This window comes from Oculina patagonica, chromosome 6 (genome assembly GCF_052425735.1).
Source record: "Oculina patagonica isolate OP01 chromosome 6, crgOcupat, whole genome shotgun sequence".
Lineage (NCBI taxonomy): Eukaryota > Metazoa > Cnidaria > Anthozoa > Scleractinia > Oculinidae > Oculina > Oculina patagonica.
Genome location: NC_135763.1, coordinates 33,436,628 through 33,448,364, shown reverse-complemented (window position 1 = coordinate 33,448,364; position 11,737 = coordinate 33,436,628). Strand labels below are relative to the sequence as shown.

Genomic DNA, 11,737 nt, shown 5'->3' with positions numbered 1-11,737 from the left:
GGGTAGGGGACGGGATTTGCTATGGAGAGATCCATGCTTTCCTAGAAGAAGAGAGAACAAATTAATTTATTTTACATACTTCAACCAAATATTCTTAACGAATGAAAGAGCTAAATTTTTATCCCTCAAATGAGTTCTCGAGCTTATTTGTTTTGTTTTTGTTTTTCATCCCTGGCTCTCCCGCCCATGGTAAAAAATGTAACAGCAACAGTCGATCAGAGCGGTCAGCAGTTATTAACCAAAACCAAAATGGCGGCCACGTGCAGACATCTTCGGTCCTTCAAATTTCCGTTAAGATCGCTTGTTTTACGGACGTTTTGCAGCCACGAAACTCCTAAAATCAATCCTAACATCCCCCCTTTTGATAATCACGAGGTTCAGAAAACATTAAAGAAAATATCAGGTCGGAACTTGGACAAAATATTTGCTGCACGAAAACAAAATCTTGATGTTCCATCATACAAACTAATGACAGATGCAGAGTTTCTGGAGGTGAGTTTTACTTTTTGATAATTATGAGAAGAAATTAATACTATTTTAAATATTTTCCTGCAATTTCCGTTAAAATAATTATGTATATAAATAATTTAATTAATATTAACAGAGATGCCAACCTAAAATAAATGCCAGCTAAACTTCAGAATACCCGGACACTTATTTACATGTCATTGAATAAGAATAGAATCTATTGTGTTATGCCTCGTTCTACAAAAGGTCCCGATACATGTACATGAAGTGGCCGGGTATTCTGAAGTTGCTCCTAAATGCCCACAGCCATTCTTTTATGAATAGACACCCCTTCCCATTGCCAAAATTTCCCTTTATATGAAAAAAAGATCAAAGTGTCGACATGATACCCCAGAGAGAAATAACTAATTTTTTGGTACCCCTTCATTAACTTTTTCCTAACCCCTTTGAAAATAGTTTAAAGATCAAGAGATGCTGCTTTGCCCCTTAGAAAATGACTTTTAAAACCTCCACAGAAAGATGGCATCCATGGGGTGGGGGTGTGTCTATTAAATGGAATTGCCCTCAATCTCAAAAAGCAAAGTTTAAAAACAGAGCTAAAAATCCCCCCTCCCCCCGCAAAAAAAAAAACAATCAGCCTAGCTAAAATTGAGTGAAAACACATATTTCAAGCCTTTAAAGTAACGCAATGAATCCAGTGAATCCGGGAGATTTGGTGACCTGTACTGTGAGATGCAGTCCGTATCCAGGAGAGTTGGCATAAATGTATTAAAGATTAATAAAATTTATGGCTTATAAATATAAAAACTAATGTTTTACATGGTTGTTTTAGGCACAACATGAAATTGAGGAGAAAGCTGAAAATGTCCTTGAAATGCCACCAGTAATGGATGAAAGACAGGAGATAAATGAAATCATTGAAGAGAACGATGAGCTAGCCCATTTTTCTGAGTCAATTTTTGTTTTTACAGATATCAGTACAAGTGTAAATGACAGAGTAAGAAACATGTTTTTGTATTACCATAAAATCCTGACTTTTTTAATTTCAAAGCTTTCAGGTAAATCAAAAAATGGGTTTGAAAAATCGAGTAGTTTAATCAGGTGTAAAATTACAGAGTTCAACTGAGTGAAGTTTGGGTTATCAGGAGGTCTGAGAAATTGAGGGTTTAAGAAATTGGGATTCAACTTATGCTTTTAAAAATAATGTAGAGCTAGTAGTACATTGAACAAAATACCAGGTGCATTCATTGATCATTATGGTAGGGTAGTTAATCATAACTTTATTGTGTTAAAAGTTCCAGAAAATATCTATACCTGCCCATTGAAAATCTTTTAGTTTGAACCCCCGTTCCAGAACTCCTTTTGAATTTCTAATAATCTGCCAGTGGGTGGGTTTGGATGTTGTGTGCTTGCAGAAAATGTCCATACTCCCCCGGCCCCACAGAAGGGATAGGAAATCCCTGGGGGTTGGAGGGGGGGGGGGGCTCTCAAAGGCCAAAAAACTTCTAGGAAATGTATGAGCTTAATTGGAATTTCTAGAGGGGTGGGGGGATCTTAGGGTTTATCCTTTCCATGGGACAGGTATGGAGGATAAAATTATGGATCTACACACTATTTTGGAATCACACGTTCTTAGTGTCCATGGGTGTTGAGGGGAAAGTTATTGAGGGGTTCCTTTGTTTTATGAAATTGATTCTTCTCATATTATCTTAACATGTTGTATTTTTACTATAGCTTAACTTTTAGATTTTTTAACATTGTTCAGGGCTGTCACTAATTTTTCAAGTAGGTAGGGAAATGAAAAATGGAGCCGGGGATAACATTTTTCTGGTGTTGGCTGTTGATGGGGGGGGGGGGGGTAGGGTTTAGGAAACAAGAAAATTGTTCCCAATATGAATTTGTTTTTATGCAATTTTTACACCACTGTAACTTACTACTTTCTCTTTCTCTACGGCATTCAACAAGACTCTGACAAATTTTTGAAAGTTATCGTTTATTTTGGGATTTAAAACGGCCTGACTTGGGACTAATGGCGTGACAGAAAAGAGAAGTTAAGAAAGACTGGGATTGGGGGAATGAGTGAAAGTAACTCGTGACCAAGAGCCAAAAAACATGGCGTCGGGTACGTGTTGGAAACGTCAAAATGGTATGTTTTTGTTTGCCTTTCTTGAACGCATACAAGCCCTGTATGACTGATCTGTGTTTATTGGCATGTAGGCGTAGCTGATTAAAACAGCATTAAAATAGGCAAGGGGAGAACACATGCATTATGTTGCAAGTTTGCAGTTAACTGATCGACCACTTTTTTTGTGTGTGCAAGTCCTTGTCTTGTAAAAATTCCTTCACGCATCATCCCCATGGTCGATTTGAAAGAGAAATGCTAAAGCCCAAACTGTTTTTGAGGGAATCCAGTTTTCTTTGTTCATGTAAATCACTTTTGCCTTCTGTTTTTTCGATGAGATTTTCACGCGGAGCCCGAAACTCTGACAACAAGAGAATCCGAATGAAACTAACACGTCGTAAAATCAAGCGCTTTCAAAGGAAGATTGCATTGTTCAATATTTAAGTGTTTTCAATCACAGTCTCGCATGAATGGGAAACCGCTCTCTTTAAAAGGTGAATTGTAATTTGTACTAATAAACTTTTGGTTTGTTTTTTAATTCACAATTTTGTAATTTGATGTATATTTCACTTTCCAATGATTTGGTTTTGTATCAAAGTAGCCGGGGCTCAAAGTCGTATCCGGGGAAAATCCCCGGCCCCCGGCCCTTAGTGACAGCCCTAATTGTTAGTAAATTATTATACATTATATAATAACTTTTTATCATAGTTTTATTTATATCTTAGTCTTATATCTTAGTTTTTAATTCAGTTTGCATAGAAGAGCCAATATTGTTGGAATGCAAATAAACCATAATTATTATTATTATTATTATTATTATGAGCTGACATTTTAATTTAAGGTCTAGTTTTCTTCCCTTTTTCAATTTCATTGTCCACAAACAAAACAAAATATAACATTTAGCTGTGGCTTTAATTAACATGCTTGTTGATGCATCTAAAGCAATAATTATTATTAAGTAAAATGTTTATTTTCAGACAAGATTTATAACAGTAAGAGAGCCAAGTGGAAGATTACGGAAAGCATCATGGGAAGAAAGAGATAGAATGAATTTTATATACTTTCCCAAGCCTGGAAGAAAATATGAAATGCCAGAACTCCTCAGTGATGAAGGACTTAAGGTAATGTAGCCATTTTACCTGTTTGTGATAAGTTTTCACTTCAGTGAAACTTTGCTTGTTGAACTCAATCAGGGGATTTCTTTCATTTATTCTGAGTCATATGTACCTGTAGTTTGATTTTATTTCCCTTTCAGATTGTGATACTGAAACCAGTTTGAAAATTTTAAAAACAAAGATAAATTTAAAGCACTGCATGTACATATCAAACCTTTTTAGGGGGCTTTTTGTAAAGAACAAACATGCCAGTTGCAAACAGTAAATTACTTACCAAAACATGATCTATTTATAAGTACAAAAGTAATTTACTAACACAAGTATCCTACTCATAGGCCGCGGAGCAGGGGGGAGGGGGGGGGGGGGCTCTAGCTCCCCCAAATGAAAATTGCTAAATGCTTAACTCTAAACTCTAAACTGCTAAGAATACAAAAAGTTGCTAGAACAGAAAAAAGCTGCTTCAAATATCAAATATGAAAACCTGTTGAGTACTTTTGGGACAATCTTAGTGACCCCACCTTCCAGAACCCTCCAATGCCTCTGCTACTTCAAATGTTATTTTTATAATACTCTTCTTGCAGACTGTGTTTCAACAGAACCGACATGAAGACATTCTTGATCTGGCATGCGTTCAATTTGAGCCTGACTCAGCAGATTACATAAGAGTAAGTTAGTAGTGTTTACAGTCATAGCAGGTGTGGTCACCATAAGAGACTAGTCAAGTGTGTCTGGTGTAAGGTCTAGATGACAAAGTGAAAAAAGGTCAAGCCTGACATGGGTGTTCTTGCAGTGCTGGAAATAATTTTTCTTACTTAATAGGACATGTGTCCTTCCAAACTTTTATTTTGAACGGACATATTAGAAAATTGGTCAGACATCAATAATTCGCATTTTAAGGAGTCAAGAATGGTCCCTCAAAATGTCGCAGTGCTCGCAATGCTCGCAAAATTTTAGTGGGTGCTCGTTTGCTCGTGCTCGCACATTTTTACAAGTGCTCGCATGCTCGGTTTTTAGTAGAGGTAGGTTTTTGAAAAGTGCTCGTTGCTCGCAAGGCTAATTTTTGTCAATGCTCGTGCTCGCAAAGAAAAACGCTGTGCTCGCATGCTCGCAAATGCTCGCAAAGACCATTTGATACCCCTATTTTAAATCAAACACATTGAATTTTCCAAGACACAGTCACGTAAGTTCTTGGACATCATGTCCGAACATATTGCAAAATTGGCCAGACATTTTGGCATATTTGATCGGACAATGTCCGATGACTGACAGTAATTTCCAGCACTGTTCTTGGGTACATATAAGACACTTAACTCTCACAGTACCTCTCTGACATGCACTGGACTCCAGGTTGAGTCTTCTGGGTTTGAGCCCCTGCTGTGGCAGGGTTTTCAAACAAGCTGCCAGTGACTGCCAGACTTCTGCCAGCTACTTGATTATATGTCACAGGTGACTCTGGTCATAGCAGTCAGCTTGTGACAAACATTTTGGCTTTGTGACAGCCTTTTACTCTTCCAGTTGCTGGCGCCTACTTTAAACATTTTGAAACCCCAGTGTGGTCACTGTGTTGTGTATTGGGCTTGTCACTTTACTCTTACAGTGTCTCTCACAACCCAGAACTATAAATAGTAGGGGCGGATCCAGGATTTCAAAAGGGGAGGGGGGGGGGGTGGATGGGTCGACCCGCCATCTTGGAAATTACCCACAAGACCCTGGGAACGAGATTGCCATCAAACCTGAGCATCGTCTGAGCACATGGGTTGGTAAGCGCGAACGTTTTCCTGCAAATTTTGCAATAATGAGCCAATCAGAATCACTAGGCGTTGTCATATGGCTTCCTTGCGAACTTTTGCACGAAAAGTGGCGGCAGATGGCGAAACGTGACGTAACAACAACCAGACACGAGCGAGAGCTAATTTTTCTTTCTTTCTTTATTTTCTATTTCAAATAAAGTGACATTTTGAATTTTTTTTACTGAAAAATAGGGGATGGATATCCACCCTATCCACCCCCCCCCCCTGTATCCGCCCCTGAATAGGTACTGGTGAATTAAACACTAACAAGTGACTCTGTGATGGACATCCAGAAAGGAAAATAACAGTAATATAAAAATAATCTTAGATGCTTTCAGCTACAGAACTAGGCTGGATAACACATGTAACCTTTTTTTCTTTTTGACAAAATAAATTGGGTACAAATTTCCAGCATTAACCATGAGCTGAGACTTATTTTTATTTGAACACTGGGTTCTCTTGTAACTGTTGATTAAGTGATTGATAATGACCTAAGTTTTGTTTCTTTGTCACTTAATTTTCTATGGCATCTGTATGTACAACAACATCCGTTCATTTAGATGAAGGTAGACAGAGATTGAAGAAAATCTTAATATACGAAAGAAGCTATTGGTTGGATTAAACTTAGTGTTTTGACTTATGTTTTAATTTACAAGGTTCACCACCAGACATATGAAGACATCTTTAAAAATAAGAAATTTGATGTTTTGAGATCAACAAGACATTTTGGAGGACTCGTTTATTATCTCACAAAAACTCAGAGGATCTTAGAGATACTGGAGGACATGATGAACAGAGAACAGTAAGTGCTCCCTTGCTTGTTTGGACTCCTATATGCAAATTATAAAAACTAGCAATGGTACATTGCAATTCCTGCATTTTGATTGGTTAACAGGCAATGGTATATGAGCTCATATACAATTCGCCACAAGTAAAGTACCAGATAATTCTTATTCTTTTAAACAAACTTTACATAAACATGTTACAATTCGCCACAAGTAAAGTACCAGATAATTCTTATTCTTTTAAACAAACTTTACATAAACATGTTAAAATTATAGACAATTTTTCATTTGACAAGGGGGCAACAGTAGTCGCTAATAAAAATGATGATTTTATATATTTTTAATTTTTAATCTATTATATTTTTAATGTTGTATGTAAATTTCTCTTCTTTTTATCTTAGTGTTAGTTAGTGTGCTAGTTTTAAATTTATAAATGTAATTCTTAATTTTTAGTATAGTAGGTCCACATCAGCCCTTTGGCTGCCTTTTTACCCAACCTACTCATCAAATAAAGTATGTATGTATGTAAGTATGGTAGCCGATACGCGCCAACGAAAACAACTATCATTAAGAATAATAAATAAATAGGAATTTCGTCCACTGTCTCCAGGTTGTTGCCATAATTATGATTGAGGACAACAAAGAATGAAACTGTTAGTAGGGCTTTGAACTTCAGAGTTTGCACAGTAAACACTACTTCACATAATATTTTTTCTCCAAATTATTGCTTAAACTGTATAACTAAGAGAATTCTCGCATGCATATTTTGTCAGGGTTACGGTTGATGACCGTAAAAATGTCAAAACCTGTAATACAATGCAAGGCAAATTTGAAATTTCAGAAGTCATGAAATAATGGCCACCACAACTTTTTTCAAAAAAGGTAGAAACTGGCAAGTTGTGAGATGTCAGTCACTATGTCAGTTCTAGTTTTTACAAATTTTTTCAACATCATGTAGAAAAACTGTGATCTTACGAGCTGTCACATGTACACACAATTTTGCACTGGCTATGATTCACCAGCATAATTCCAGTGCTGTTGTAGAAAACAAATAAAACCAAATGATTCCATGGTCTATACATCCTCGGAGACCCAGGGGCAGTTAGTGGGGCGAAACGACGGGAAACCGGGATGAAATCGTAGCGGCGAAAGTTTTCAAGCACGGCACGAAGTGCCCCTGGGCATCCTCGGAGACCCAGGGGCAGTTAGTGGGGGCGAAACGAAGGGAAACCGGGATGAAATCGTAGCGGCGAAAGTCGTGCCGTGCTTGAAAACTTTTGCCGCTACGATTTCATCCCGGTTTCCCTTCGTTTCGCCCCACTAACTGCCCCTGGGTCTCCGAGGATGTGGTCTATACTCTTGTAGGCCATAGAGATGACACCATAAAATATCCAAAACTTTGCAGTGAAAGAACTAGCCCTTCTACTTGGATTTTGAACATTTTATGAAGCCATTTCTATGGCCTATAAGAGTGTTTGCCATGGAAAAATATGGTCAATTTATTACATGTAATAAGTGATCACTGACTTAATTAAATTCTACTAATGTATGGTGCAAATTATTTTAATTCGCAGCTGGGAAGATTGTATCCATGTGATTAGACTACACCATATTTGTCATCCAGAGAGCACGATAGCAGAACAGGCGCGTCGTAATAACTTGAAAGACTTGTTTATGGTTCGGGTAAGTACAGTAAAGTTGGACAACATTGTCTCTTTTTCTTTGACAGTGCAGTACACCCTTCATAATTCAAACCATTCCATTTGCGGCTACAAGGGAAACAGTTACGCAACAAACCAGCCAAATGTTGTTGAAATACATGTTTGATTATTGTATTTCAAATGCCACCCCTCAATCCAATTTTTTTTTTTTGAGTGGGGAAGTGGGGTTCAGTTTAGAACTGTATTTACATGTAGCTGGACTTAATAAAAAGAAGTACTTTTCAGTTATTTTTACGGTTACTAAACTCCCTATAAGACAGACACCCCTCTTAGACAGACAGAGCTGGTCCCGATGGTGACCATTTTAGTAGGAGTTGACTCTACAAAAATATAAATAAGTTTAACAGTCCGGCGAACAAGTGCCAATTTTGGCAAATCTTTGTTGAAGCACTGAAAGAATTTCCGAATTGATTGATCCAAACAAAAACTAGCGCAAGCGCTCGCGAGTACTCAAAAAGCCGTCGCGTGTATAAATACGTCATGTTGTTTAGATATGTAGCAAGATATGGGATGAAAACCGCGGTCTCAGTCACTTCTTGGAGAAGTGATGTCGCCATCAACTGGCACATGTTTCCCCGGCTGTTAAGTTAATTTTGGTCAAGATACCATAATTTTCAGGGTGGTCAAGCGAGGTTCCCAACCTCGAATCACGAGCCTATTTTCTTCACAAATCACGTGTGTAATATACATCACTGCAGAAAATGAGCTTTAAAGCTGGTTAGTTCATTTACCTGGAGTTTACTTCTTAAGTATATGAAAGGGTATGGAAATCTGTCATTTGGCTATTTAAAAGGGCCTTTAATTAAAATATTTCGAACAGACGCAATTGATGGCTGTATTATTTTAATTTATTAAAGCTGATTTCCAGTCCGTACTGCGCAGACTCGGGGTTTGTTTACGTTTTTGTTTTGAATTCGTTGAAACGTTACACTTCGGTGACAGCATACATGACGTTTTTTAGTCCGCCATTACAGTTCGTTTCGTTCAAGAATTTCCGATGAGCTAAAACGTCGGTTTGAAATAGCGTCAAGGTTCCTCTACTCGTTATTATTTGTTCTGCAAGGATATCTGGCGTTTATAATGAAGAAAAAGGTAAGTTTGTCGCGGAATTTTTAGTTTTGCTTGTAAACATTCCCTTCGTGTGGGCTCACATAAACATTGCAGCCGAGATTGCGCAGTACGGACTGGAATTCATCTTTAAGCGCTACATAAAAATGACAAGAAAACGTCCTATTTTAAGTCCACGCCATGTCTCTCAGGTATATGAGAGGGGTAATTTTTCAGTAAAAGGTATACGAAAGGGGTACAATTTCTGTCAAAAATGGTATATAAAAGGGTAAGGGGTTAGAACTTGGGGCGGAGCCTCCCCGTATAAAACTTTTTTGAGTACCCCCCCCCCCCCCGGGAAATTTATTGATCACGGCCAGATTTGAGCTGTTTTCACGTGTGTGTCACACACTACTTTTTCTCAAATCACAAGTCACGCATAACCCCTTTACCACCCTAAGTTTTGTGTACATATTTGTAATCTTTTTGTATTTGCTGCTTACAGGCGTACGTCAGAAGACATGGGTCACCAGGGTTATTGGAAAAATTAGAAGCTTACATGCTACAAGTTAACAGAGAGAAAAATGTAGAGGCGTCATAAAAAGTGTAAATTAAAGGCAGCATTAAAAATTTTACAAAATAACTGTGAATACAATTTCTGGTGTTTTATAACATAATTTGTAACGTTTACCGTGTGGCAAATCCAGCTTCAAACAAGTTATCAGATGGGTGGGGTGGGTTCTTACATTTTACTCCAGGTTCCAAGGCTTGAGTGATTATTTTATTAAAAACTAGCAATGGTATATTGCAATTCCTGAGTTTTGATTGGTTGTTAGACAATCTTATTAGAGCTCATATACCATTGACCACAAAATGGTAGCCGATACGCGTCAACGAAAACAGCTGGGGAGCTCAAATATTGCAATTCTTAGGGCGTTTTTAATAAAACAATAATTCCACTCGCGCTTGTCGGATATGAGATCGTTATAGCCAACTCCATGCCACGCGCCTCTTTGGCTATCTTCCATCTCATATCCAACGCGCGCTTGTGGAATAATTTTTACAGTGTTATCCCCTTTCCCATCTACTGTTATAAAAAAGTTTCAGTGTTCGACTTATTGAAGCAAAGGAAAAGGGAACGATTTGGTTTGAGTTATCAGGAGATTCGGGAAAGTGGCATTCCACTGTTTTTATTGGTTTGCCCAGTTCATAAATTGGACCGATATTCGTTTTGACGCGACCATACCCACACCCCACGCGGCAAAACACGCACATTTTTCTCTCTCGAAAACCTATCAGCTTAACTTAAACGCCTCCTCCACTAACCTAGTAACACACACGGAAAATTGTAAATTATACATTCTTATGAATTGTTCACCCAAAGTACTGGAGAGAACGTTGATACGGATGTGTAAAGTTGAGGATTTCAGTAAAAGAAGGGATTTACCGATTTCCGCGTGGATATTTTTATAATAAGGTGGTTGACCCAGGAAATATATCCACGCAAAGCATCATTCTCTAAACTCAAGAACAAATGAAAAAGTTTGAAAGAAGTGATAGTATAAATACAACAATTAGAACACCACAATTGCTGCATACATGTAGTGCGTTTGAGCCCAGATTTTCCGTGCACTGAGATTTCCCAAAAAATTCATTGCTGGAACTAAAATTTTAACAAAACATAGGCTGGGAAATGGGATTTCTAATCCCCTTCAGAACTCTCACTACATCAAAAGTACAAAGTGGTTTTTTAAAGTTAATTACCTGTTTTGGGCGTGTTGCAAAGATCGACTTTCTGTGATGGCCTTCAGAAGCGCGCGAATGCCACCTGTTGTGTTGTGTGAAGCAATCGTCGGAAATCTATCTAATTTTGCGGGCGGCCTAATCGCGTGACAAAGTCAAGGGCTATGCGAGCACACATGGCGGAACGGACCATTTAATTTTTGATGGGGGGGGGGGGGGGGAGGTTGGGAAATTACAAAAAAAATCTTGCACAAAAAAGTAGAAAAAAAAAAGAGATCGTACAGAAGTAAGCACTGGAAATAAATCATTGCAGGCCCCATCTGGTAAACATGGATGGTGCAATACACATCTTGCAGAGGGTTGTGCTGGTAAAAAAATTCTTGCAAATACACCAAATTTGGAAAGAGTTTTTCCTCAGAACAAATAGCCCCCTAACCCCCCCCCCCCCTCCCTCAAAAATCGAGTGGAATACCACCCACCTCATAAACCGAGGCAAAGATTATTCATTTGCGAGCGCTGTATTTTTATAGAGTTCGCGTGACATTTTTTAAAATGTGTTACGTCAGACATTCCGTCTGATCTCGTGACCATTGCCAACTTTAAATAACCATTGTGTCTAGATACCCGGCAGCCGGGAAGTGTTTTCAAAATACTACATACCCGGCAGTCTGAAATTATTCTAGAATTTCCACGGAAAAACCAATCCAATCCTCCTCAAAACTATAGATCTTTGCTTAGAAATGCCAAGCGATTTCAATTATAGTTTTGGCTTTGTGTTTGAGGAAATTTTCGAGCTTGGGCATACTACAAAATCTTGATTCTTCGACACTTAGAAAAAATTCGTACTCTGACTCCGGTGTCAACTCTTATAGAATAATTTCTACAAAAACTGAAGTTGAAACCCTGCGAGAGTATTCGATATTTGCTGAGAAATGCGAAGCTATTC

At 38.1% G+C, this 11,737-nt stretch overlaps 1 protein-coding gene across 1 annotated transcript; it reads left to right on the top strand.

The window, feature by feature from the left end:
* Positions 1 to 201: 201 nt before the first annotated feature.
* On the top strand, positions 202 to 9,682 carry LOC144656766 (small ribosomal subunit protein mS22-like). The gene is made up of 7 exons (XM_078517001.1): positions 202 to 492; positions 1,301 to 1,465; positions 3,568 to 3,711; positions 4,287 to 4,370; positions 6,152 to 6,297; positions 7,855 to 7,963; positions 9,554 to 9,682. Exons 1-7 carry the CDS (start codon positions 250 to 252, stop codon positions 9,647 to 9,649), a joined length of 987 nt encoding a protein of 328 aa, XP_078373127.1. The 5' UTR covers positions 202 to 249; the 3' UTR covers positions 9,650 to 9,682.
* Positions 9,683 to 11,737: the final 2,055 nt, after the last annotated feature.